This window comes from Sceloporus occidentalis, unplaced genomic scaffold, assembly GCF_023333645.1.
Source record: "Sceloporus occidentalis isolate IW3139 unplaced genomic scaffold, rSceOcc1.0.p SCAF_1, whole genome shotgun sequence".
Lineage (NCBI taxonomy): Eukaryota > Metazoa > Chordata > Lepidosauria > Squamata > Phrynosomatidae > Sceloporus > Sceloporus occidentalis.
This window is the reverse complement of record NW_028316981.1, coordinates 316,824,332-316,851,534: the sequence shown is the minus strand read 5'-3', so window position 1 is coordinate 316,851,534 and position 27,203 is coordinate 316,824,332. Positions and strand designations below refer to the sequence as shown.

The window sequence follows — 27,203 nt, the reverse complement described above, 5'->3', positions numbered from 1 at the left end:
TGGCCCCGCAGCCCGATTTCCCTTGCCAATCCTCCTCCTCCTCCTCCTTCCTTCCGACACTCCCTCTGACCTAAATCCCTCCCCTGAACCTGACCCGATCATGATCAGGGCCAAGTTCATATTCGCGGTACCCGGGTTTTTTCAAAAGAGACGGCTTTTTCTCCGATTCCAAATGACCAAGGGGCATTTGCCATGAAACGCTTGTGCATGCCTCAAAATTGATTGTGAGAGATTGGAGGCCAATATGAACTTCACGTGCAAGCATCAATTCCTGATCCGGGGTATAAGGCAGTCTGAATGGCCCCGTAGTGTGATCTCCTTTCCTGAATGTTTCCAAAAAGAGGCTGTGCAGCTCCCTGCTGGGATGCTTTAAATGGAGATCCTGTATTGAGCTGGGGGTTGGACTATGTGGCCCATGGGACTCCCTCCAGATCTATGATTCTCAAACTTTAGTCCTCAAGTGCTTTGGATTTCAAGCTGCCCCAGTCAGCTTGGCTCAAGGTTAGGGATGATGGAAGCTGAAGTCCTGGACAACTGGAAGACCAAACACCGAGAGACTGTTAAAAGGGGTATCTGTTTTCCCCTCCTGGCTCTTGTCTTTCACTTAGCAATAGCAGCTTCATTTATATACCGCTTCATACCACCTAAGCAGTCTCTAAGTGGCTCTTATCATAAAGCCCTATGTTTCCATAGGCATTGGGTGGTGAGGCAAAGAACTTGTTGTGGCTTCTGCTCTGTATGTGTGTGCCATGGAGGTGCATGGGTTGATAGCTTTTCCTTGGTCCTCTGCATTGCGCGTGCTCTTTGCATTCTTTTAATAGTCTCTCAGTCTTTGGTCTTCCAATTGTCCTGGGCTTCAGTTTCCATAATCCCTGAGCATGAACCAAGCTGGCTGGGCCTTCTGGCTGTTGGAAGTTCAACGCATCTGGGGAACCAAAATTTGAGAATCATGGAATGACAGAGCTGGAAGGGGTCCCATGGGCCATATAGTCCAACCCTTGGCTCAATGCAGGATTTCAGGTTAAAGCATTGCCAGCAGGGAGCTGTCCAACCTCTTTTTGGAAACATCCAGGGAAGAAGACCCCACTACTCCTCCAAGCAATTGGTTCCATTCCCCAACTACTCTTACTGTCAAGACGTTCCTCCTAATTCAGTTGAAATGTACCATTTCAGTTCTACCTAATTCTAATTCAGACCCACCTAATTCTACCTAATCCGGTTGCAATCTACCCTCCTGTAACATAAAGCCATGCATCTAGGGCTCTATAGGAATACCTCAGTACTATTGTTACCTTGCTAAGGGGTCGCTATTTTGTCAACCTAAGATCCAAAATCCACTGCAGTAATAATCCACTTTGAGACCACTTTAACTGCCCTGTCTCAATGCTAGGGAATTCTGGGAACTGTAGTTTTGTGAGACATTTAGCCTTCTCTGTCAGAGAGATGTGATGCCAGAATAAACTATAATTCCCAGGATTTCCTAGCACTGAGCCAGGGCAATTAAAGTGGTTTCAAACTGGATTATTTCTGCAATGTGTTTTGGACCTATGCAACAGCACTTGCACCTGAACGATGGCAACAGAGAGAATAAAAATAAAAGAAATTTGGAGTTCAGGATCTGACCAAGGAATATTCTCTGCCACAATGGAACAGAACCTCCAGCTTCAGGAGCAGCTCACCGAGCGACACAGACAAGATGACAAGGGAAAGAGTTTCAATGCACCTCCATTGAATAACAACAATATTTCTCATAGAGGTAGCAGAGGCACACGCCTTGCAAGACAAGATTTTATTTCCTTCCCCATCACATCTGCGGTTGCAACATTTCAGGCATTGCAGGGCCAAAGCCCCACTAACCTGACCGGTAGGCAGGACTACTTGCAAAGCAATCCAAGTTGCAGTGCTGGCCACCAGAAGCTGACCTGACTGGTGTGTGGATGCCCTGACCTTTAATCCCTACTCCCCAAACACACAACACACACAAAGTTTAGATCCCAGAAGGAGGGACGGACCTCCAGAGAACTCCTGCTTATAGAGATTTCTAGAAGGGAGAGCAGAAGGGAGAAGTGTTTGCCTGGGACCCTATAGATCTTTGATTCTAGACCCGGGATAGGAATTATGTAGTCCTTTAGTGGGGAGGGGGGATTCTGCCACACTATCGCAGCCTCAGAGGAAGGCAAAAGTGTTATTCAGATGGTGAAAATAATCCTGGTAGAATGTGGGTTGGCTCTTTATTGTTCAAATATATTTCAAATGCATCTGAATAAGTTTTGAGGAGGGCTTCCAAAGAGCCTGCTTAACTCAGGATAATCGATCTTGCCCCCCCCCCCCATTTTTTCTGATAGATTTGCATACTTAATAAACATAGTCATATGACACCCTATATCACAGGCTATCAAGGCAGCATACAAGTAAAATCAATGGAAGCAGTTCAAAATAATTTGAAATGTAAAACAACAAAAAATTAAACAGGATAAAAGCACATTAAACAAATGGACAGGTTAAAACATGACCATCCCACATTTTTTCTCCCCCAAGGGCATATGGCTCATCCTTCCTTGGAGATTTTTTAGGAAAGGTGGCATTGTTCCCCATCAGAGATGCTTCTGCTGTGGATTTCCCGCCTTCGATTCAGTGGTTCTCAACTTCCTTAGACCCACCAGATGTTTTGGACTTCAGTTCCCAGAATCCCCAGCCAGCATGGCCAATGGCCTTGGATGGTGGCACCTGAAAGCCAAAACACTGAAGGACCAAACAGACTCAAGACTTTCCCAAGGCTTGGCCCTCCAGATGCTTTGGACTCCAGCTCCCAGAATCCCTGGTTATTGACCAAGCTGGCAGGGGTTTCTGGGAGCTGAAGTCCAAAACACCTGGAGGACCAAAGTTGGGGAACCAGTGGACTAGATGATCACTGAACTAGGATGTTATCATTTATCCCCTTCTCACCCCCTGCCCCACACAAACTGAAGAGAGGAGAGGAGACACTTAAAATCACACACACACACACACACACCCCAAATGATCACAATTCAAACTCTCCACTACCACCATTCCTTATTAAAAGAGAAAGAAAGAAGGTTGCAGGGGGGGACCTGGCAGAGAAAGAGAGGAAGGGTTGGCACTAGTTCTGCCCACCAGCAGTACCTGGCCCCAGGTAACACGGCTTACAATGGAAACTTTCTAGTCCATTCATGCCCCAGACAAAGAGGTCCTAAGATGGGATAGGCAAAAGGGGATGGCAGGGATAGAGAGGCTGATGGAGGGGTGTGTGTGTATCTATTTATATGTTTGCATGTGTGTGTGTGTGTGTGTGTTGTATACACACCTAATGTCTTGGTTTGGCTGGGATGACCCTGGTTAATCCTCTGCCATCCCACTTTCTCAGCTGCTTTTTAAAATGTCTGTTTTTCTCTCTCTTCCTCTCACTTTCCCTCTTTCTCTTCAGCTTACTTCAGTTGCTGCAAACTGAGTGCAGGCAGAGTCTCCCTTATCCAAAATTCAAGGGACCAGAAGTATTTTGGATTTTTTTTATTTTTAGATTTTGGAATATTTTCATATATGTAATGAGATCTCTTGGAGATGAGGACCCAAGGCCCAACACAAAATTCATTTATTTTTCATATGCCATGGAACAGTGGTTTGAGTGCTGGACTATGGAGACCAAGGTTTGAATCCTGGCTCAGCCACGAAAACCCACTGGGTGTCTTTGGGCAAGTCACTCTCTCTCAGCCTCAGAGGATGGCAATGGGAAACCCACTCTGAAGACACTTGTCAAGAAAAACCCATGCTTTACCTTAGGGTCACCATGAGTTGGAAACAAACTGAAGGCATGCCACAACAACAACAATACTCCTTATATGTATAGCATGAAGAAAAACTTTGTGTACAATGAACCATCAGAAAGCAAAGGTATCACCATCTCAGCCACCCATGTATACAATTTTGGAATGTTTCAGATTTTGAAATTCCAGGTAAGGGAGACTTGACCTGTAGTATATTTAATATCGATCATGCTTTGTGTGCACACCCACATACACAGTATTGTATTTACTGATTTTGTGTTGTTGTTTTTCCAGGCTCTCCTAAACTCAGTACATAAATTCCAGGGTATTTAAAATACTAATAAAGGGTTTGTGTGTGTTTTCCTCATTAGTAACTTTTGTGTTCTCGGTGCCCAGCCAGCCCTTTTGACCACCCTCTGATGCTGCTTGGCCACACACATCCTGGTTTTCATCTGTGAAATGCTGGAGGGCATGACGTTAGCTTGCCCCATCCGTAAGTATGTCTTTTCTTCCATAGGGCCCAGGGTGTGCGTGCAAGGGAGGTCAGGAGGAGACCGGGAACTGCCCAAGGTCACACATTCGATGTCCGAGCAAAGACTCAAACATCCACTTCCCGGTCTTGAGCTGTTTGCCAGGCCGGCTTTTCTTCTGTTTATTTTGGGAGATTCCATTGGCATTTAGCAATTTCAGAACAGGAACTGCCAGTATAAGGAAGGAGGAGAAGCCACTGTGTGCAAAACACATTAAGATTGATCAGAAGGGAGGCTGTTGCTGGAAGAAGCCAAAAGCCAAAGCTGCCCATCAGAGCATCTCCAGAACAAATTACAACTCCTAGATTTTCATAGCATTGAGCCATGGCATTTAAAGTGGTGTCAAGCCAGATTATTTCTGTAGTGTGGACGCAGCCTATGATGCTGTAACACCATGATGTCATAAGGCTCAGAATCTGAGTCAAACAATAGGAAAAAAAGTAGAGACCACCATCTTCCAAAGATGTCTATTCCACTTACCAACAGGAAGTTCTTCCTCATGTTTCATTAGGGGTCTCCTTTCTTGTACTGCTGTGGATTGAAATTGTTGCATCCAGCCTTCAGTGCATCCTGGCCCACAAAGCAGCAATCCCTCCCAAGTCCCATATTACAACAACCAAAGCAACCATTGCACCGCCACAGACAAAAATAATCACAGGATCATAAAGTCTGAAGGTCACCCAAAGGCAATCTAGTCCAACCCTGTCAGTGGAGGAGTTTCACAGCTAAAGCACCCCCGAAAGATGGTCATCTAACCTCTTGCTTAGAAACCTCCAATAAAGGAAAATCTACCAACTTGTGAGCAGTCTCCTGCACTGATAAATAGCTTTTACTATCAAGAAATTGGTACTTCTTGTACCAAAAGAATACTGCAAGAGCCAGTGTGTCATAGTGGTTTGAACTTAGGACTGTGAAGAACAGGGTTCGAATCCCGGCTTGGCCATGGAAACCCACCTTGGGCAAGTCACACTCTCTCAGCCTCAGAGGATGGCAATAGCAAACCATCTCTGAAAAAACTTGCCAAGAAAACCCCTTGATAGGGTCACCTTAGCGTCACTATAAGTCGGAAACTACTTGAAGGCACACAACATCATCATCAAGAAATTCTTCCTCATGTTTAGTTTAGATTCTCTTTTCTTGTCATTTGAACCTAATTGGTTCAGGTCCTACCTTTTATAAGAGCCTGAACAAGTTACTTTTTTGGACTATGGTTCCCAGGATCACCCAGCTCCTAGCCACGCTAGCTGATGATTTCTTTCTGCGTTACAGTCCAAAAAAGCTTTTCCTGCATTCTGAAAACTTTTTCCTACATTCTGAAAACTTTCAAAGTCTCAAAAACAGCAAGTGATAAGGAGGCAATTTTGCTGGGCAAAGTGAGGCCAGGAATGCCATCCCTTTGCATGTTTTATAAATGACGGTTACCTCCTCGGGTAATCTAGTTCCTGTTTGTCCAGTTATCAAGCCTACAATTTCAACAAATGATCCCCTCCTTGTGAAACCCTGAAAACTGAAAGGTCAGTGATGGGAGTATCCAGGTAGTTTTGATAACAATTTTTGCAGGTAACGTAACAGTTCAGAAAACATATCCAGGGGTAGCTATGTTGGCCATACAGCAAAGTACAATAACCTCCAAAATCCACAAAAAGTGATACCTTTATTGGCCAACCAAAATACAAAAAATACAGGATGCACACTTTGAAAGCTCTATTGGCTTCTTCATCAGGCAAAGGTGTTAAAAATCAAACAGGAGAAAGAAAGAAAATGACAATGTTGGAGTCCCAGGTCTGCATTTTGCCAAGATGGTGTTATATTTGTTCTCAGTTAAGATGGTATGGAGGGATATCTATGTAAGTAGAGGCCACTCCTCCTCTTTGGCCATGCAGACTCTGGGAGACAAAGGGTTGTAAACTCAGGCATGCTCCAATGTACTCAATGGAGTTTATCACACGCGAGGGCTCCGGTCATGCTCCTGTCACCCAAACGTCATCAAACTGCGACGGGAGCCTCCTGGTGGGATCGCTCATGGTGCTATGCTTCCGTTTTCGTCATGGAAGCATCAGCGTAATTGTTAGAAAAAGGGTCCTTTTTTAATAACGGATCAAATCATTATTAAAAGGGGGCCCTTTCCTAACAATTATGAGAACGCTTCCATGACAAAAATGGAAGCATTCCACTTTAATAGCACCAGGCGCGATCCCACCAGGGGGCTCCCATTGCAGTTTGGTGACGTTTGGGCGACAGGAGCATGACGGGAGCCCTCGCGTGTGATAAACTCCAATGTGTGCCACAACCTCTGTGTGTGTCCGGTCACCATTCATGCCTCCTGCAAGCCTTTTAGAAGTGGAACCTTTTCCTTCTACCTGACCGTCAGTTAGTTCCTCCTAATGTTGAGGTGGAATCTCTTTTTCTGTAGTTTGAATCCATTGCTCTGTGTCCTAGTCTCTGGAGCAGCAGAAAACAAGTTTGCTCCATCCTCAATATGACATACCTTCAAATATTTAAAAGGGGCTATCATATTAGTGGAGACAGAACATGAAAGAGTGCAACGCTGGGATGCCACTAGGGTATCTGGTGACCTTCCTTTGCTCCATCAGGTTCAGGTGATGGAGGGGATGATGAGGCTTTCAAGGTTTGGGCAGTGTATCATACAGCAGGGAAGGGCAATTGTTAAAGAGGTTGGAGGGTGGAGGATGCTGGCCACCAAGGTGGACTATAACCACACACACAGAAAAATTTTCAATGCCCTTCGATTCCTCACCTTTTTACACAACATCGTCACTCATCCATTGCTAAACTGCTGTCATAGTGTTACCATGCAATTTCACATTAACGAGAGATACACATCAATGTGAAATTGTGTGATAATGATATAACAATGGACCAGCAACGGAAGAGTGGTGACGTCATGTGAAGAGGAGAGAAATCATAGGTTGTAATTCCACTTCAATTCCACCACTAATGCCTTGTGTGGTAATCTCCTAAGGAAGACCTAGGAGAAGCCTACACCAATAGTTCAAACACACTGCAGGATGCAGGGCCAGCTATAACCCAGCAGGTTTTAGCTTTAAAAAGACCTTCAAAAAGAAGTAGAGATGGAACAAATTGTAATTCTGGGATGTCGCAGGGTCACTGAATGGTCTCTGGGAGCATTCACACTCATTTTTTTTTATTCCGAGGAGATGTGGATCCCCACACTGATGCATATCAGGTTTGTTGTTCCCATTACATTTTGGGTTTGCAAATCTCTCCGAGTCATTTTAAGCCTTGTGTTATTCACACATGCCATCATTTTGGTTTAAAATTGAGCTGCTTCCCTTCCTTTAATGATACAGAGTGATCCGAATCGATTCGGAAGCATATTCACACTGCCGACAATGTGGATCAATGCGGATAGTCCAGGAAAACTTGAGGAGATGGGATTAAATATCCTGGGTTAAGTGGGTTTTTGCCAGCATTTGGGATGTGTGTGAACACCAAGGATTCAACCGGAATTCATCCCAGATTATTTTCATAGTGTGAATGGGACCTCTCTTTCTTCCTGCAAGTGAATGAGGGGATAAAGAGGCTTTCAAGTATTGCAGGGAGGTGGGCAATTTGGGGGGGGGGATTAAGGGACTAATCAGCCACCTTGGATCCCCTTGCAATCCCAGAAAAAGAAATTTAAAGGTTGTCCGAAAATATCCACTAACAGGATGTGAGGAGCAATCTATCTACATTTGCCAAGAGCTGGGCCATTTTAATAATAACAATAATAATAGATTTATTTGTAACCTGCTTTTCCAACTTGTATGATCAAAGCGGCGTACAATTGTAATATAAAACATTCCAGTAAAATTAATTAAAAACAAGATTAAAAACAGCATAAAGATCATAGCAGCAAAAGGGCCAGATGAAAGGGAGAATCGAAATACACAGTTCCAGGGTCGTCAACAAAAGGGGTCCAGAGAGGTCTTTAAAAAGAAAAGAAAAGAAAAGAAAATCACTTGGGGTTTAATCCACACTGCAGAAACCATCCAGTTTGAGACCACTTTAACTGCCTTGGCTCAATGCTAGGGAATCTTGGAAATTGTAGTTTATTGTGGCACCAGAGCTCTCTGACAGAGAAGATTAAATGTCTCACTAAACTACAATTCCCAGCATTGCCTAGCATTGAGCCAGGGCAGTTAAAGTTGTGTCAAAACCAGATGATTTCTGCAGTGTGTTTTGGCACGGAGCGCCAAACTACAAACTAGAAATCCCAGGGTACTATTGGAGGCAGGGTTCTAATAGGATCGCAGTGATGTAGTGTAAAAGAGACGAGAGTGTCCCTTCCTCATCATCAGGCCTTTCCCAAGAATCATGGCTCTGGACCATTTGGGATGGGTGAGAGGGAGGAAAGGAAAGAAGGAAAGACGGAAGGGGGAGAAAGTTGATGGATGTGCCAGGGTCACAGGGTGAAAGGTCAGATGGAGAAAAAGAGGGAGCGGGCCAAATGGAAGCCCCACGTCCCTCCTTATTAAATATTTACCATCCCAGGAGGAGAAGGACAAGGAAGGGGGGCTGGCCACCTCTAACAAGGGATGGAGGGGAAAGAAAGACCTACAGGGGAATGTAGCATGGATCCAAGGAAAGAGCCCCCCCCCCTCAAATGAATGAAAACCTTGGAGAGCCCAGCCAAAGAGGAGGCTGGATTAACAATGTGCAAAGAGAAAAGGTTGCCCTCCATCCACAGCAAGGAAATGCAAAGTTACTTTTTGACCATTACTATTTCCATTACTTGTTACAAATGTTAGCTAAGGAACCACTGTGGTTCCATGTTGCAACACTGCAAAGTAACTCATTGCATTACTAGCTGCATTGCTTACAACTTTTCTGCTTCAGTGCTGTGTGCCTCTGAGTTGTTTCCAACTTATGGCGACCCTAAGGCACCTCTACCATGGTGTTTTCTTGGCAAGATTTGGTCAGAGGGAGTTTGCCTTCGCCTCCCTCTGAAGCTGAGAAAGTGTGACTTGCCCCAGGACACCAAGTTTCCATGACCAAGCAGGTCTCCAGAATCACTGTCCAAAGCTCAAACCACTACACCACACTGCTTCCTATTAATTTGCAGAAGAGGGTATCATCCAAGAAACTTAGATCATCATTATCCTCACCATAATCACCACCATCTCTCTTATATTTCAGTTGCTATTTTACGTCTTAGTATATTATTCTATTTAATAAAATATTTGCATGCCACCAAAGGTCTCAGGGCAGTGCATAACAATTATCAATTTAGAATAATCAATAACAATAACAAGTGTCTTGTGGATCACTTCATCCTGAAAAATTGCAAATATCATTAGGAAATTGTTTCTCGTTGTAACTCTATCATCCTTCTCATTCGCTCACTCTCCCAGAAGATTAAAAGGCTAAGAATGGCAATATTTAATAGACCATGGTCCTTTGTGAAGCCCCCCACCCCAAAGCAGGTATCCCTGAAACGGTTAAGCCAGCTGAAGCTCCACTAAGGGTGCATCTACACTGACAAAATGTTGCAGTTTGGTACTATTTTAATTTCCATGGCTCCAACCTACAGATTTGTAGTTTTGTGAGGCACCAGCACTCAGATAAGGCTGATGACCCTGTAAAACTATAAAAGCTAGGATTCTACAGGATGGAGCTATAGCACTTAAAGTGGTGTCAAACTACATTATTTCTACAGTGTAGATGCACCCTAAGAAGTGCAAATTCAGATCACATCGGCATCACTGTCAGCACATTGAGGGGAAAAATTAGGAATGTACAGTGGGAGTACAAGGAGCCAAAGATCGCATGGACTGAAAACAACCCCTTTGTTACAGAACAGCTGCCAAGACACCATCCACCAAAGGCAAATCGGCTGGCTTTTCAACAACATCAGGGAAGTGCACAATAACATCAATTTAAGACAATCAATAACAATAACAATATCAAGTGTATTAATGTATCAATTAATGCATCAGTTTTGTATATTTTAATTGTACTGTGTTTTTTTAAAATACTGTAGGCCACTCTGAGTTCCAGTTTTGGGGAAAGGGCGGGATATATAATAATAATATAAGGGAGCTGTTGCAACAAGGGAGCATCTGTTAGCAATCTGGCTGCAGGTCTTTGGACCAGCAGAAGTTTCCAAACACTATTTAAAGGCACTCCACACAGAATGCATTTACATCATTAATATGCATTAGTATAAAGAGATGCATAGCTTAAATTACAGAGATAGCTAATTGTACAGGTTGAGTCTCCATTGTCCATAATTCCAAAATACTCCAAAATTTAAAACCTTTTTCAGAAGTGGCTGAGATAGTAACATTTTTGCTTTCTGGTGGTTCAAGGTACACAAACTTTGTTTCATGCACAAAATTAATTATTTATTTAATTAATAATTATATTTAAGTATATCACACTTTCCTCCCACAATTGAGACGCAAAGCGGCTTACAAATAAAAAAAGAGCACAATTGAAAATATACAAAAATAGACATTAAAACAGAATTAAATATTGTGCATAAAATTATTTGCAGGTTATGTTTATAAGGCATATACAAAATATACATGAATTTCATGCTTACCCTTGGTCCCATCTCCAAAATATCTCATATTGATATGTAAATATTCCAAATGCCAAAAATAAAAATCCAAAATACTTCTGGTCCCAGGCATTTTGGATGAGGGAGACTCAACCTGTATTACTTTAACTGGTAATTTCCCAATCCTAAAATTGGAAGGGAACATACAACCAAATCGCTCTCAAGATAAGGCCACCCAACTTCCACTTAAATGCCTCCAGAGAAGTCCATCATCCTCTGAGGTCGTCTACTCTACTGTCAAACAGCTTTTACAGTAAAGACGTTATTCCTAATGTTAAATTAGAATCTCTTTTCTTGTAATATGAATCCACTAGTCTCTGGAGCAGAAGAAAACAAGCTTGCTCCATCTTCCTGGTGTCCTTTACTCAGGCTGCGTCAGCACTGCAAAACTAATCTGGTTTGACACCACTTTAACTCCAATGGCTCAGTGCTATGGAATCCTGAGAACCATAATTTTGTGAGCTATTTACCTCTCTCAGGGAGCTCTAGTGCTACAGCAAACTACAATTCCCAGAATTCCACAGCATTGAGCCATGTCAGTTAAAGTGGTGTCAGACCAGATTATTTCTACAGTGTGGATGCAGCCTCAGGTATTTAAATACAGTGGGCCTTTGGTATCCGCTTGAGTTTAGTTCCAAGATTCCCATGGATATCAAAATCCATGGATGCTCAAGTCCCATTATATACAATGTCATAATAAAAGGTGTCCCTTATATAAAATGGCAAAATTAAGGTTTGGTTTTTGAATTGAGGGGCTGGGACATTATGAAACCACGGATGCAGAATCCATGGCTATAGAGAGCCTATTGTTTGACTGTCATGTTATTTCTCATTTTTCTTTCTCCAAGTTAAACATACCCAGCTCCCTAAACTGTTCCTCACATGACTTGGTCTTCAGACCTTTTACTATCTTGGATGCCTTCCTCTGAACATGTTCCAGGATATTTTGGACTCCAGCTCCCATCATCCCTAACCACTGACCATGGGGCTGTTGGGAGTTATTCAAGAAGCCTTTTAAATGGGTCTAAATGGCTATACAAGACTTTGAAAAGGTTAATGCATGCATTAAGGTAGTGTTTTAAAGACTGCTCTCAATTAATTTCAATTAGTTAATTAGTTTTCTATTTATATTATCTTGTCTGAGATGCTACATGGGGGCTGCACTGAATACGTCTGCACATGTGGAGCAATGTGCCAATTTTGCTATAATGCCTTTTGTTGAATGGAAACTCTGAGCAAATGGACCAAGATGTCTCATGTGCATGCACACCCATGTGCAATGTGCAACCATGTAAAACGGCATCACATGCACATTTCCAGTGCTGAGACCTTGAAGAGAATATAGCTGTTCTCCATTGGACAAAAACGTTGAACCATTTCTCTACAGGAAACATATACATAATAAATAAATAAATAAATAAACTTTATTTGTATACCGCCCTTCGAAACATCAGGGCGGTTCACAGCAGACATCCATACAATTATTAAAACAACATATTAAAACCATCAATACAGTAAAAATAGTCTGTGCCAAATCACAGATGACTCACCAATGGCTAACAGGGGAACTAACAAAGGGACTTAACAGAGGGGGGAAGGGCTCACAAGGCAGAGGCTTAAGGATAAGCCTGCCTAAAGAGAAGCGTCTTTAGCTCCTTCTTGAATTGGGCCAGGGAGGTTGCTGAACGGAGCTCGATAGGCAGCGCGTTCCAGAGGATGGGGGCCGAGGTCGAAAAGGCCCTTCTGGTGGTGTTGTTCAATCTAGCCTCTGGAACTTTTAGTAGCTGCTGCCTGCTGGATCTGAGCGTGTGGGGCGGATTGTACGGAGAGAGGCGGTCCTTCAAGTACTCTGGGCCCAAGCCATTTAGGGCTTTATAGGTTATAACCAACACCTTGTATTGCGCCTGGAAGCGAATAGGCAGCCAATGTAGGTCCTTTAAGACCGGTGTTATATGACTGGTCCTAGGTGTATTAGTGACCAGTCTCGCTGCCATATTCTGCACTAATTGCAGCTTCCGGGTATGGTACAAGGGTTGCCCCATGTAGAGCGCATTGCAGAAATCCAACCGAGAGGTTACCAGAGCGTGTACTACTGTTTCTAGGTCCCCCCGGCTCAGGTAGGGACGCAGCTGGCGTATCAGCCGAAGCTGATAACAGGTGCTCCTGACTGTCGCATCCACCTGAGATGTAAGGTGGAGTGACGAGTCAAGGAGCACCCCCAGACTGCGTACAGAGTCCTTCACGGGAAGCGTGACCCCGTTCAGAACAGGTGGAACCACCGCCATCCCTGGGCCAGGAGAACCTATCGCGAGTACTTCCGTTTTCTCTGGATTCAAGCTGAGCCTGTTTTCCCTCATCCAGCCCATTACCGACTCCAAGCAGGTATTTAGAGGAGAGATGCCATCCCCGGTCACTGCATCAGTCGGAGACATAGAGAAAATTATTTGGGTGTCATCAGCGTACTGATAACCCCGCACCCCATGTCTCCGGATGATCTCTCCCAGCGGTTTCATGTAGATGTTGAAAAGCATAGGAGACAGAATGGCCCCTTGAGGGACCCCAGATGTTAGGGGTCTCTTGTCGGAGCACACGTCTCCCAGCTGCACCATCTGGAACCTCCCAGTGAGGTAGGACCGGAACCACTGAAGCACAGTGCCCCCGATCCCCACCTCCTCCAGGCGCTCCAGAAGGATACCATGGTCTATGGTATCGAAAGCCGCTGAGATGTCCAAGAGCACCAACAGGGACACGCTTCCCCTGTCGATGCTCAGACGGAGATCATCGACCAAGGCGACCATGGCAGTCTCAACCCCGTAACCCGCCCGAAAGCCGGTTTGAAATGGGTCTAGATAATCCGTATCATCCAGGATCGATTGGAGCTGGATCGCAACCGCCCTCTCGATCACCTTACCCAAAAATGGCAACAGCGATACAGGCCGATAATTATTGTGCATCAGGGGGTCCAGGGAGGGCTTTTTTAGTAAAGGTCTTACAGTGGCCAATTTTAATTTCGATGGAAATTGCCCTTCCCTGAAAGATGTATTGATAATCCGGTGTAACATTAAAGTTACCACCGGTCCCCCCTGAGCCGCCAGCCATGAGGGACAGGGATCGAGGGAGCAGGTCGTCTTCCTAACACTCCTAAGGATCCTGTCCACATCCTCGGTACTTACAGGCTCAAAGTGATCCAGTTTAACCAAGTCCACCGAAGCTCTGGATACCTCTACTCTGGTCTCTGCTTTAACACTGGCATCTAGACCTTCACTTATCCGAGAGATTTTATCCGCAAAGAAGTTGTTAAATCTGTCACAGCAGGCCTTGGAAGGTTCAAGGATCTGGTTCGGGGCAGGAGGGAGCTGGGTTAGCTCCCTCACAACCCTGAACAACTCTGCCGGACGCGACTCCGCGGACGCGACACGTGCACCATAGAACGAATTCTTAGTTGCACATATCGCCTCTCCATAGTCCTCCAAAAGGTGGTCTAGGAGAGTCTTGTCGGATAAGTGCTGGTGTTTCCGCCAGCGATGCTCTAGTCGTCGCAGAACCCGCTTCCTTGCCCGGAGGTCTTCCATGTACCAGGGCTTCCTTTTGGAAGCAGGTCTGAGAGGACGCTTGGGAGCGATGCTGTGTATAGCCCTGGAAAGGTTGGTATCCCAGATACCAGTCAGGGCATCAACAGAGTCGCCGTCGGTTCCAACCGTAGACCCCTCTAGGGCTTCTTGGAACCTTTTGGGTTCCATCAGCCTTCGAGGGTGGATCATTTTAATAGGTCCGCCACCCCCGGGGAGGATCTGGGTAGAAGCCTTGATTTTTGCCTCCACCAGGAAATGATCCGTCCATGACAAGGGGGAAATATTCGATATTTCCGCCCACGGAATTTCCATGTCCGTACAAAAGACCAAATCGAGTGTATTACCCGCAGAATGCGTAGGCCCTGAGACCAGTTGTGACAGGCCCATGGCTGTCATGGTTTCCATGAATTCCCGAGCCGCACCGGATGGAACATAGTTGGCCGCGAGGGGGATGTTGAAGTCCCCCAGGACTAAAAGCCTGGGGGACTCCAGCATCAGCTCCGAGACCAACTGTGTCAGCTCGTTAAGGGAGTCTGTTAGCGCACGGGGTGGCCGATAGACCAACAGAATCCCTAGACTGTCTCTGGCCTTCAGGGTCAGGTAAATACACTCAATATAGGACGTTTGACACACATGGTTCCTGGTTAGTGACAAGGTGTTCTTATGCACCAAGGCAACACCCCCTCCCCGCCCACCTAACCTGGTCTGGTCCTTCACTGAGTACCCGGCAGGTAGGGCCTGAGCCCATACAGCTTCTTCCTCAGGCCCAAGCCAGGTCTCAGTAATGCAAGCCAGGTCACAGTTGTTATCCTCAAGCAGATCATATATTATATGGGATTTGTTGTTTATAGACCTGGCATTGCACAGGGGCAGAGACAGGGTTTGTGGTACGGTTGGAGCGACCCTCAGGTCTCTTTGGTTAGGAGAGGGACAGGAAGGCGTGATAGATATTACGCATCGATCTCGCCTTCCCCTGTAACGCTGGTCCACTCTCCTACCGCCATACCTCCCCTTGCCCCACACTACCTCAATGGGAGCCCCGTCCAAGCATAGAGAGTTACCCTCTACCTCCCCAGCCAAAACATTCCCCGAGTCCATATCCCCCCCCTCCCCCTGTAGCACCATGGAAAGGGCAGAGAGAAGACACTTCAGTCATTCTCTGCCCCATTCGGCACAGGAATACCTCCCTTGCCCTCACTCCGCCGCTGAAAATGCGCAGCTGCGGAGATGCAGAGTCCAACAGCAGTCCGTAGGCGGCTCCCCTGGGACGGTGCGCAGATGCGACTAAGACAACAACATAAAAGAGCCAGTACAGTGTGTAGTCGTCTGAGCTACAGCTGCATCTGTAATGCAGAAAGAATGCAGTCTGACACCTCTTTAACTGCCATGGCTCAGTGCTATGGAATCCTGGGATTTGTAGTTTTGTGAGAAATCTCTTCTGACCCACAAATAAAGGAGAAACTCAAATTCTGAGCAGGTGTAAGCCTTTACCTCACTCTAAAGGTTGGATGGATGAGATAGTAGAGGGTGTGCTTTCAAGACAGATTATGCTCTTGCCTTTCACCAGGGGATGGTTCCTTTTTAAATAAGTGTTGAAGTACAGTACTTACATTGACCTGTGCATAAGTTGGCTCAATTTTTTGACTAAAATTTCGAGACTTATACATGAGTATATACAGTCATAATGGTTTTAAATGGTGTCTTGTAAATAGCATGGGAGGTCAAATTAATGTTTAATGAATTATTCTCCAGCTCCAAAAGACAGTTTTTTAAAAAAAATCCAAAATATCCCGTCATTCATACTACTTATTTACAGCATTCTGAGTACACTTTAACTGCCACAACAGCATCCAATGCAATCCTGGGTGTTTGCAGTTTAGTGAGGCATGGCATAGTATTTGAGATTTCTGTTGATGTGAAAGCTGGACAGTGAATAAAGCTGACAGGAAGAAAATCAACTCATTTGAAATGTGGTGGTAGAGAATGCTGCGAATAACACGGACTGCCAAAAAGTCACATAAATGCATCTGAGTGCAAATGAGCCTGGAGTCTCTGCCTAGAAGCCAAGGAGACTAAACGGAGGCTATCATACTTAAGACGTAAGGAAGTGGGTATGTTTAGCCTGGAGAAGAGACAGTTAAGAGTGATATAATAAATATTTGAAGGGGTGTCATATTGAGGATGGAGCAAGCTTGGCATCAATTCATAACAACAACTTTGTAGTGTGATGTCTGGCTTTTAATTTGATGGTCAGTAGTTTGTTGTGTGTGAGGAGCAAGCATGGCATAATGGTTTCAGCATTGGCCTAGGACTATTAGAAACCAGAGTTTGAATCCCCACTCAGCCATGGAAAGCCCCTGGGTGACTTTGGGCAAATCGCACTCTCTCAGCCTTAGAGGAAGGCAATGGCTGGAGAAATCCTGCCAAGAAAACCCGAGGATGTGGTTAATGCAAGTCAGTGTTGGTGTGAAGGTACCTAACACCAGCAAAGATTTACTGGTATTTTCTTCCTGGGCCTGCCTTCAGTAATGGTCAGTCCCCCTCCTCTATCACCCTTTTCCATCTCCTTATCTTCCCCCTGGATGTCAAACAACTCAGCTTCTCTCTCTCCCTTAAATAAACACGACAGGGATCTACCATCCCCATTTCCTAATTCCAAAGGCCATGCTTCCTACCAGGAATTTTAGTGGAGGGCAAAAAGGAATGTCTGGGAATTATCACCAACAGCCACAGAAAAACTAAAGCACCCTCCTCTCCCAAGGTGGATCCTACAACCTTTGTCTCTGATCTTCTGTGATCCAAAAATCTGTCTCAACATGGCAGGATCCAGCCCAGGGAAAGAGACAGAAGGTGATTTTCAAAAGGCTGGGAGAGAAGTCTATCAGAGACTATGAGAAACAGTGAATCTCCTTATATCAGGAGTGGGAAAAGTTCTGCTCATTTTTTGGCCATGAAGGGTCCCATGGAGCTCAAAATATGTTTCACCCTGAAATCCCATTCCCAATGCCCTCTAAGGGGCATGAGGGCATTTTCCCCACTTATGTGCCCTCTGAGTGTCCATGTGTCTTCAAGTTGTCGGACGACTTATGGCGACCCCATGAATTTCATAGGATTTTCTTTGGCAAGGAATCCTCAGAGGTGGGTTTGCCAGGTCCTTCTTCTGAAATGTAGCCCACAGTACCTGGTATTCCTTGGTGGTCCCCCATAGCAATAGCAAGTACATTTCTATACCGCTTATCAATGTACTAAGCTGTTTACAAAGTGTAAGATAATTGCTCTCATCCAAGTACTAACCAGGACTGAACCTACTTAGTTTGCAAGATCAGAGGGGATCTGGTGCCTTTAGGGTATTTAGTTATTGCCCTCCAAAATCACAGAATCCTGGTGGCAATTAAAATGGGGGAGCAGGGACTTTCCACTGGTTCCAAGGAAAACATATTTCCCTCCTCAGTTTAATTTCAAAGGGGAGGCAATTTTCCTCCAGGAAGGAAAACAAAAGGAGGGAGGGAAGGAGGGGAAAGAAAGAGATAAAGAAAGAGAGGAGTGGGAAAGCCATTGAGGGAGAAGCAGAAGAAACAGATGAATGCCTAGGAAAGAGAAAAAAACATGTTTATTGCCCTCCTAAAATGTTAAACAATCTGGACAGCACAGGAGGTCTTTCTCTCTCCAGACATCCCACAAGAATTTTAGACCTTTGTTAGATCATGCTTGTTGAACATACACACATACACACACACACACACACACACACACACACACACACATCAAAAAAGCACAGAGTGGAAAGGGGGCCATCTAGTCAAAACCCCTGACTTGCAAGAATACACAACTAAAGCATTCCTAAAAGAGGCCCATCCAACCTCTCCTTAAAGACCTCCAAAGAATGATTGTCCACCACTCTTTGAGGCCATTTATTCCACTGTTGAACAGCTCTTACAGTTACGACATTTGTCCTAATGTTTAGGTGTAATCTGAATGCATTAGCTCATCTCAGGGGCAGCAGAAAACAACCTGCCTCCGTATTCGGCACAACATCCCTTCAGATATGAAAAGAGAGTTATTACATCCCCTAATGACCTCAATACCTTAAAGCCAACAGATCTCGTCTGATCTTGGAAGCTAAACAGGGTCAGCCCTGGTTAGCACTTGGATGAAAGACCACCAACAAAGATCAGGTGCCAGAGGCTGTATTTCAGAGGAAGGAACTGAGAAAACCACCTCTAAGTATTCCTTGCCTAAGAAAACTGTATGGAATTTATGGGATCACCATCAGTCGACAGGTGACTTGCAAGCACTTGCACACAGTTTGATATGCAGTGCTGTGGAATCAGAACATTAAATCTTCCTCCCATCTAAGTACCAACCGGATCCTGCTTAGTTTCCTAGATCTGATGCATTTGGGGACCAAACCTGAAAGCTTTCTGAATGATGCTGGGCCACTGAACTGAAGGAAGAAGGTGCTGTCATTTTACACTTAGGAGCATGTGTGAATAAGCCAAGGCTTCATAAAGACCTTCTTTCTCCCCCTGCCCAGGGGCACAAAGATACTCAAACGGCTGAACAGACCGTTGTTGGCACAGAAAAAGGGAATATGCACCTTTTCCTGCATATTACTTTGCTTCTCTCTATCTTTCATGACACACACACCTCCTCCATATGTACGAGAAGTATCCTTACAGTAGGCACCTGGCGTGGTCCACATTCCCTGCACCCTCCTTGTGACGCCCCTGATCAGCAACATCAGCATCCTGTTTATTTCTCCCAGTCTATGACTCAAAGCTGCTTGCAATGCTTTAAAGAAATGTAGCTTCAAAATATACCAAATGCAGAAGTTAAAAATCTCATTAAACTAGCCATAAACTAGCCTCTCTACCTATCACACCAGACACACCTCCTCCATATGTCTAAGTGGAGTATCTTTCTTTCTTTGCAATTCCAAAGAGGGCTAGTCCTCACTGTCACCATCAATAAGTTTGTTTCATATATATATATATATATATATATGAAACACACACACACACACACACACACATATGAAACATATATATTCTGTCCTTCATGAACAGAATAAAAACAATTCCCCAACGCTGATTTTAAAAGCCCATTTTAAGGACCTGAGGATAGATGGAACAATGCAGTTTTGGTCCTCATCTCAGTCGGGACTGAATCCGCCCGACTTCACTTGAGAAGGAGTTCCTCAGTCAAAGAACAAAAGTGTCATTTGGCAAATTATATTCTTTTAAAAAACCAATCTTAGATATACATGCACTCATCTATGTAACCTTTTGTATGTTATTTCAAGAAAGGATGTGAATATAATTGCGGTAGGTAGGTAGGTGGTAGAACAAGTAGGCATTGGGAAGAGGATTTATTGTGATAAATCTAAGGGGTTATTTAAATGGCGAAAATAATCCAGGTAGAATTTGGGTTGAATCTTTGTTGTTTACATGCATTTTGAATGCATCTCATTAAGTTTTAGGGGGCGGGATTCCAAAAAACCCACTTAACCTGAGATAATCGACTATGTGAATAACTGATGCAAATAGACCCTGGATAAACTCTGCATGCCTTGAACCTGCTTCAAATACATTTGCATTGTGAACTTCATCTTTATTTGAGTGCTGACACATGTGAGCAATCAAACTCACATAGATGCGGTTCCATAGTGTGAACATGAGCATGAGCAAGAAATTTGCATAGTCGCACTAAAAAACAACAACAATGTGAGAATAACCCCTAAGAGTCCAAAATACCAATCCTAAAAGAAAAGAATCCATGCCACAAAAGAATTTAAAAGTATACACTGTAGGGATGAATCCCAAAAGAGGGAAAATGGGCATTTCTATAGACTTGTCCACTGCAAGAGAGGCAAGAAGCTCTCTTTTCCACTTAAATGGGTCTTCCTTGCCAATACAAGCTACGGCCTGAATTGGCAAAGAAGATCCATTAATGGATCCTCCTAAAACAAGAAGTGCAGTTCAGCCTTTGCATAAGATGCTGAAACTAGCTCCCAGAAACCTGGCATCCCTTCCAAATGTTTGGGGAAATATCATACAGGTGAGATTGCTAACTACAATGAGACTCAAATGGGTTCCTTATTCATGATTCTTTTACATTTCCCAAAATGGCTTGATAAAGCTTCTACATTTTTTAATATGTCTTGAGAAGGAGAATTTCAGGATTTGGCAATATGCAAAATGTGATATTTAAAAGCTAGATTTTAGGCGCAGAAGCATTTAAACCTCATGTCTTTATTCATTTGGATGATCTGACTGTATGTTGAATTTTTGCACTAATAGGGAACCAACAATAAGGAACCTAGCTTTATTGAAATGGAGGAAGGGACCTGTCTTGTGTCCAAGAAAATGAAACACTGATTTAATATATAATGAAACTGTCAGTTAAAGATGATAAAGGGATGCACCCAAGTATAATACCTCTTGGGAAGGGAAAAGAATGAAAGATACTTAGAAAGAAAATTGGTTCGAAGATTATTCTGTAGGATAAGTATGATTCTTGCAGAAAACGGGGCTATTTGGGACATAGAAAACTGGAAAATTGTAATAATAATTGTAATTGTAATAATTCACAGGAGAGGATTTGCAAATTGGGAGATATGACAACTGAAATTTAGAAACATAACTTTTTTGAGAGAGAGAGACAGAGAGACTGAAGAGGGATTTACCTGCAAAGAAGCTTGGGATACAGGTGGCTAAGTTGGAAATCCTTTAAGAAAAATCCCAAGCAACCGGAACAGGCCCAGAATTACCTTCTTAGATCTTAGAAACGTGAAAAAGGCACCCAGACACACTAGAAAGTATTTCCCCAGCCTGAAATAACTGAATTAATTGGAGAGGAGAAGGGACAGAAAAATACCAGAAAAGCCTGCTTGACCACTCGACCATCTGAAAATAGCAAACACTAGGAGAAGATAGAGAGAGGAGGAAAAGTTGCTAAGAGATCTCCAATACCTATTTTGTAAGGCAAAAGAGAACTAGGGTGCTATAGTGATTTGGATGTTGGACTGGGACTCTGGAGCGCAGCATTCGAAATCTCCACTCAGCTATGGAAACCCACTGGGTGACAAGTCACACTCTCTCAGCCTCACACTCTTTGCCAAGTGACACTCTCTCAGCCTCAGAAGATGGCAAGGGCAAAACTCCTCTGAACAAATCTTGCCAAGAAAAATAACATTGATAGGTTCACCTTAGGATTGCATGAGCTGGAAACAACTTGAATGCACACAACAACAACAAGGCAACTACCCTCACAACTGGAAACCTTAAGGATAAGGGAGAGCAGGTTCCTTTAATGACTGCAGACTTAATGAGTGAGCAGGAAAGTTTGCAATGAAGAAGACTGAAGAATCAAAGAGTAGTCTGGGGCAAATTCATCCAAAGTGCACAGCTAAAAAAAGAACCATAATGCTGAACTACCTGTTTTAGGGAATAAAAATGCTCTAAGGGTGCATCTGCCCTGCAGAAACAATCCAGTCTGAGACCATTTTGACTGCCATGGTTCAATGCTATGGTATTCTGTACCATGGTTCAATGCTATGGTATGGTGTCAGTATGGATGCAGCCTAAGTTTCTGGAGGAAGACTAAGGAGAGTTGGGGGGGGAGAAGTGCAAGCCCTGTTTATGCTGAGGAAACAGCTTTAGGGAAGGGTTTTCTTCACTGAAAAATAGCCCATAAAAAAGAGTCCAACAAAGAATAGAGGGGTGAAGAACGTGCCAAGAGGGAGACTCTGAATGCAGCCAGAGAAACTAGGAAATCACGGAGGAATACATTTTAGTTTCTTGGTTCATTTCTAAATAGTGTTTTATTTATACCTCACTTGCTTTGAACTGGGACTCAAAGCCCCTTGCAATTTTCCCCCAAATGTTTTTAAAATATTTCCCCCAAAAACATTTTAAAACTTTTAAAAAGATTTTATCTCTAAGTGATCTGTACCTAAAGGGATCTTGTAGCACTTTTGAGACTAACAGAAAGAAAGAAGTTGGCAGCTTGAGCTGTCGTAGACTTAAACCTACTTCCTTAGAGGCATGTTTTCCCCCCAAGGTCTTTTTCCTTGCTGTCTTTTTAGTGAACTTATCCATTCAAACAAATAAATGAACGCAGAGGTAGCCCACACTGAGTTGCCAATGTGGTGTAGTGGTTTGGGAGCTGAGCTATGACTCTGGAGACCCAGTTTTGAATCCCTGCTCGCCTTAGAAACCCACTAGGTGACCTCAGGAAAGTCACAATCTCTCAGCCTCAGAGAATGGCCATGGCCAAGCCTCCTCTGAAGAAACTTGCCAAGAAAACCCCATGATAGAGTCGCCTCCGGGTCGCCATAAGTCAGAAATGACTTGAAGGCACATCACAACACCAGTCCACACTCTCTCAGCCTCAAATGATGGTAAAGGCCAACCCTCTCTGAAGAAACTTGCCAAGAAAACCCCATGATAACTTTGGCTTTGGGTCACCATGACAGTGGCCCTCCATATTCCCTGAGGTTAGGGGCACAAGGCCCCTGTGAAAATTGGAAAATTACAATTTTTTTTAAAAAAAACCCACTATGTTTTTAACCGGAGAGAACACCTCTCTGGGAATCTCTGCGTCCTCCAGCACAACTCTGTGGTCAAACATCTGCCAGAGTCTGACCATGAAATTACGCTGAAGGACCTACAAATGCCTAGAGAAGTTTCCTCTAGGAATCTCTAGGTTCCCCAGGGCAATACTATGATCATGATCTGCCAGAAGCTGCCCATTAAATTGTACTGGAGGACCTACAAATGCCTAGAGAAGCATCCTCTCTAGGAATAGCTAGGTTCTCCAGCATGACTTTTGCCAGAAGGTGACCACAGAGTCATGCTGGAGGACCTAGAGATTCCTAGAGAGAACATATTAATCAAATCCACAAATAATCAAATCCACCAAGCTGCAAATGTGGAGGGCTGACCATACAGTCCACACTGAGGTACCAGTGTAGTGTCGTTGTTGGACCGTCAGAATACAACTCTGGAGATCCGTGTTCGAATCCCTGCTCGGCCATGGAAACCCACTGGTGGGGGGGACCTCAAGGGCGAGTCCCACTCTCTCAGACCCAGGAAACCCCCACCATAGGGTCTCTAGAAGTCAGAAACAACTTGACAGCATGCAACGACAACAAGAACCAAGGTGGCTGAAGACCAGTGAGGGTCCTACCTGTTTGAACTGTTCTTCGTAGGTCCATTCGTGGGGCTGGGTTGGTGCTGGTGGTGGCATGAGGTCCTGGACCGGTGGTGAGGCGAGGGCAGCCGGGCGCAGTGCCAGGGGTCCCGGGGCTCCAGCAGCAGCATTGCTGGGGACAGCTTGTGGTTTCGGCTCATCATCCCCTTCATCCTCACCATCTTCCCCATCATCCTCATCTTCATCTTCTCCACCTTCCTCCTCTTCTTCCTCCTGAGGGGCAGCCAGGGCCTTCAGAGCCCCCGGGGGCTGGTGGAGGAGCCGGGGCTGGTGGGGATGATGGGTGTGAGAGTGGGCCAAGGCAAGGCTACCTCCACCTCCATCTCCTCCACCTCCAGGCTGGCCTCCTTGGGCCCTCCTCCTTAGCTTCTCTTCCAGCCGAGCAGCTTGGGCCCTCTGGAGGTTCTCCATCACCGCCTCCAGACGGAGACCTCCCGGCGGGAGCCCCGGGGCGGAGGAAGGGAGCCCCGAAGGGACCAAGCGGGTTCCAGCAGGAGGGCAGCAGGACGATGATGACGATGGGGCCCTTGGGGCTGAAGGGAAGCCGGGTGCCGCCGCCTGAAAGGAAGACAAGCAGGGGGTCAGTGGGATGAAAATGGAAGGGAGACTGAGAGGCTGAAGGGGGCACCCTCCTTTCCCTGCGCAGCCAAGACCTCCATGGAAAAGAAAGAAAGGAAAGAATGGTATTTCCCAAAAAATAAGGAGGGCACAATGGACACCAAGGAGTCAAAGTGATCCCCTTCAACCCTTCAAGAAGCCACTCAACACCCCCCAGAGATATATGTGTGTGTGTGTGTGTGTGTGTGGTTTTTGCAAACAATATATGAAGTTTGTAAACAATTTATATATATATAAAATAATGAAGTTTATATATAAAGAAGTATTTGTATATGTATATGTATATATCCCATCCCACCTTCCAAGTGCCCCTCGACTCCCTGAGAAAGATATAGACATGGATAAAAACGCATATACATATATTCCCTATTTAAAATAATAGTAATACCTGAAGGGGCGTCCCCCTTCAGCATCCCCCCCACCCTCCAAGGCGACCTTAGACACCTGGGAAATATATATATATATATATATATATATTTACACACTGTATACACGTATTAGATATCATATATCTATGGAAGTAAAGGGGCCGACCTGAGCATCTCCCCAGCCTTGGAGGATGCCCTGCTGCAACACACAGACACACAATGTTTATAAAAATGTATATATTCTTTGCAAAAACACCACACACACACACATATGTATTGTTTTTAAAAAGTCAAAGTGGGAGTTGCTGATCTGCCAAGGGATGAGGGTGGCCCCGGCTTCAAGACACCCTTCAAGAAACCCCCTCTGAAATTAATACAAATGAGTGTATGTACGTGTATATATACATGCATGTATATATACACACACACACATCTATCTATCTATCTATCTATCTATCTATCTATCTATCTGGGCAATTCACACTCTCTCAGCCTGAGAGGATAGCAAAGGCAACCTCCCTCTGAAGAGACTTGCCAAGAAAAGCCAAGGAGTCAGAAACAACTTGAAGGCACATTAAACAGAAAGACACACACACACACACACACACACACATCCCTATATACTGTATGTGTGTGTTGGGGGGGGAAGGTATGAACTATATATATAAACTATGTGTGTGTATCTCTATGTGTATATATAGTTTTTCAAAAGTCCTGGGGATCAGGGCAACTCCCTTCAGGATTCCCCCCCCCCATGCTTCAAGAATCCCCTCCATCCCCCTATATATAGATATATATACACACACATATACACACATGTATTATTATTTGTTTTAACCGAGGGGGCATCCCCCCTTCAATGTTCCCCCAACACTTCAAGACACCCCTCGACCCCCTTGGAAATAGAGAGATAGACAGAGATAGACAGAGATATACAGATAGATAGATAGATAGATAGATAGATAGATAGATAGATAGATAGGCAGACAGACAGACAGACAGACAGATACAGAGATAGATACAGAGAGATAGATACATAGATTGTTGTGATAGTTGCTGTGATGCCTTTGGGGGGTGTCTGTGTGTTTTGTATTTTGATCCCTTTGCTTTGCAATCCGCCTTGATTCTGCAAGGAAAAGGCGGAACACAAATACATCATATTATTATTATATAAATAGTTACATGGAGAGGTACATAGATGCATACACACATTGTTTTTTCTAAAAACCGAGGGGGCGCCCCCCTTTGCACCCCCCACTTTTAAGACTCGCCTCGGACCCCCCCCCCCGAGATAGATAGATAGATAGATAGATAGATAGATAGATAGATAGATAGACAGACAGACATTCTTTATTTTAGAAACTGAGAGGGCGCCCCCTCCCTTCAAGACCCCCTCGACCCCCCCATCCTCACCCCCAGATTTTTTGGGGGGAGAAGAGAGAACGCCCCCCAGGCCTCCCCAGCTGAGCCCCAAGAAAGACCCCCAGCCCCCCTTTCCCCCTTGCCCCCCCCGCCTGCCCAGTCCTTGGGAAGGGGGCACCCCCCAAATGGTCTTCTCCTCCTTCTTTTTCTCCTTCTTCCCCTTCTCCTCCTTTCCCCCTTCTCCTTTTTCTCCTTTTCCCCCTCCTTTTCCTCTTCTTCTTTTCTTCCTTTCCCCTTCTTTTTCTCCTTCTTCTCCTCCTTCTTCTCCTTCCCCTTCTTCCTTTCTTCCTCCTTTCCCCTCCTTCTCTTTTTCCTCCGTCTTTTCTTCCTTCTCCTCCTTCCCCTTTTTCCTTTTCTCCTTCTCCTTCTTCCTCCCTTCTTTTTCTCCTTCTCCTTCTCCTTACCAGGGCGGCTTTGGTGGCGACGAGGCGGCTGTTCTCCACCATCTCTCTCTCTCTCTCTGTGTCTGTCTCTCTCTCTTGACGCGTGTCCTGGGATCGTGGGGAGGGGGCTGGGGCCGGGTCAGGGCCGGTGTGTCCGGGAGGGGTCCTCCATGCTGCTGCCCCTTCTTCGCCTTGGCCACGGAGCCCTTCCAAGGAGACGAGAGAGACTGAGACAGCCTTGCCCTGCCCACTAGGCGCCAGGGCCGCCCCTCTCCCGCCGGACGCCCCAGGGATTGGCTCCAAGGCTTTGCTGAGCCAAGGGATGCTCTGCCCTAAGTTGCCACTGCTTGCCTCTTGCAACAGCTGGCTCTCCCATCCAAGCTCTGTCCAGGGCTGGCCCTGCTTAGCTGCCAACATCAGACAGGCTCTTTAGCATCCTTAGCTGAAGCTTCTGTGCATTTATGTGCCTTCAAGTTGCCTTATGGCAACCCCATGCATTTCTCAGAGGGTTTTCTTAGGCCAGGAATCCTCAGAGGTGGCTACAGCACCTGGCATTCCTTGGTGGTCTCCCATTCAAGGACTATCCAGGGCTGCCCCTGCGTAGCTTCCCATACAGGCTCTGGTGCCTTCAAGTTCCCTATTGACCCATGACAAACCCATGAATTGCTCAGAGTTGGCTTGGGCCAGGAATCCCCCTCAGAGGTGGTTCTGCCAGGTCCTTCCTTCCTT

General features: G+C 45.0%; 1 protein-coding gene across 1 annotated transcript in view; it reads right to left on the bottom strand.

Moving 5' to 3' along the window:
- The window catches only part of LOC149324265 (AT-rich interactive domain-containing protein 3A-like), a 115,701-nt gene extending 88,810 nt beyond the window's left edge, over window positions 1-26,891 (bottom strand). The window contains exons 1-2 of the mRNA XM_089488596.1: window positions 26,496-26,891; window positions 23,660-24,241 (exon numbers count right to left, since the gene is read on the bottom strand). Coding sequence (XP_089344722.1) covers window positions 23,660-24,241; window positions 26,496-26,891 — 978 coding nt within the window. The remainder of the gene's footprint in view (window positions 1-23,659; window positions 24,242-26,495) is intronic.
- Between the last annotated feature and the right edge of the window lie 312 nt (window positions 26,892-27,203).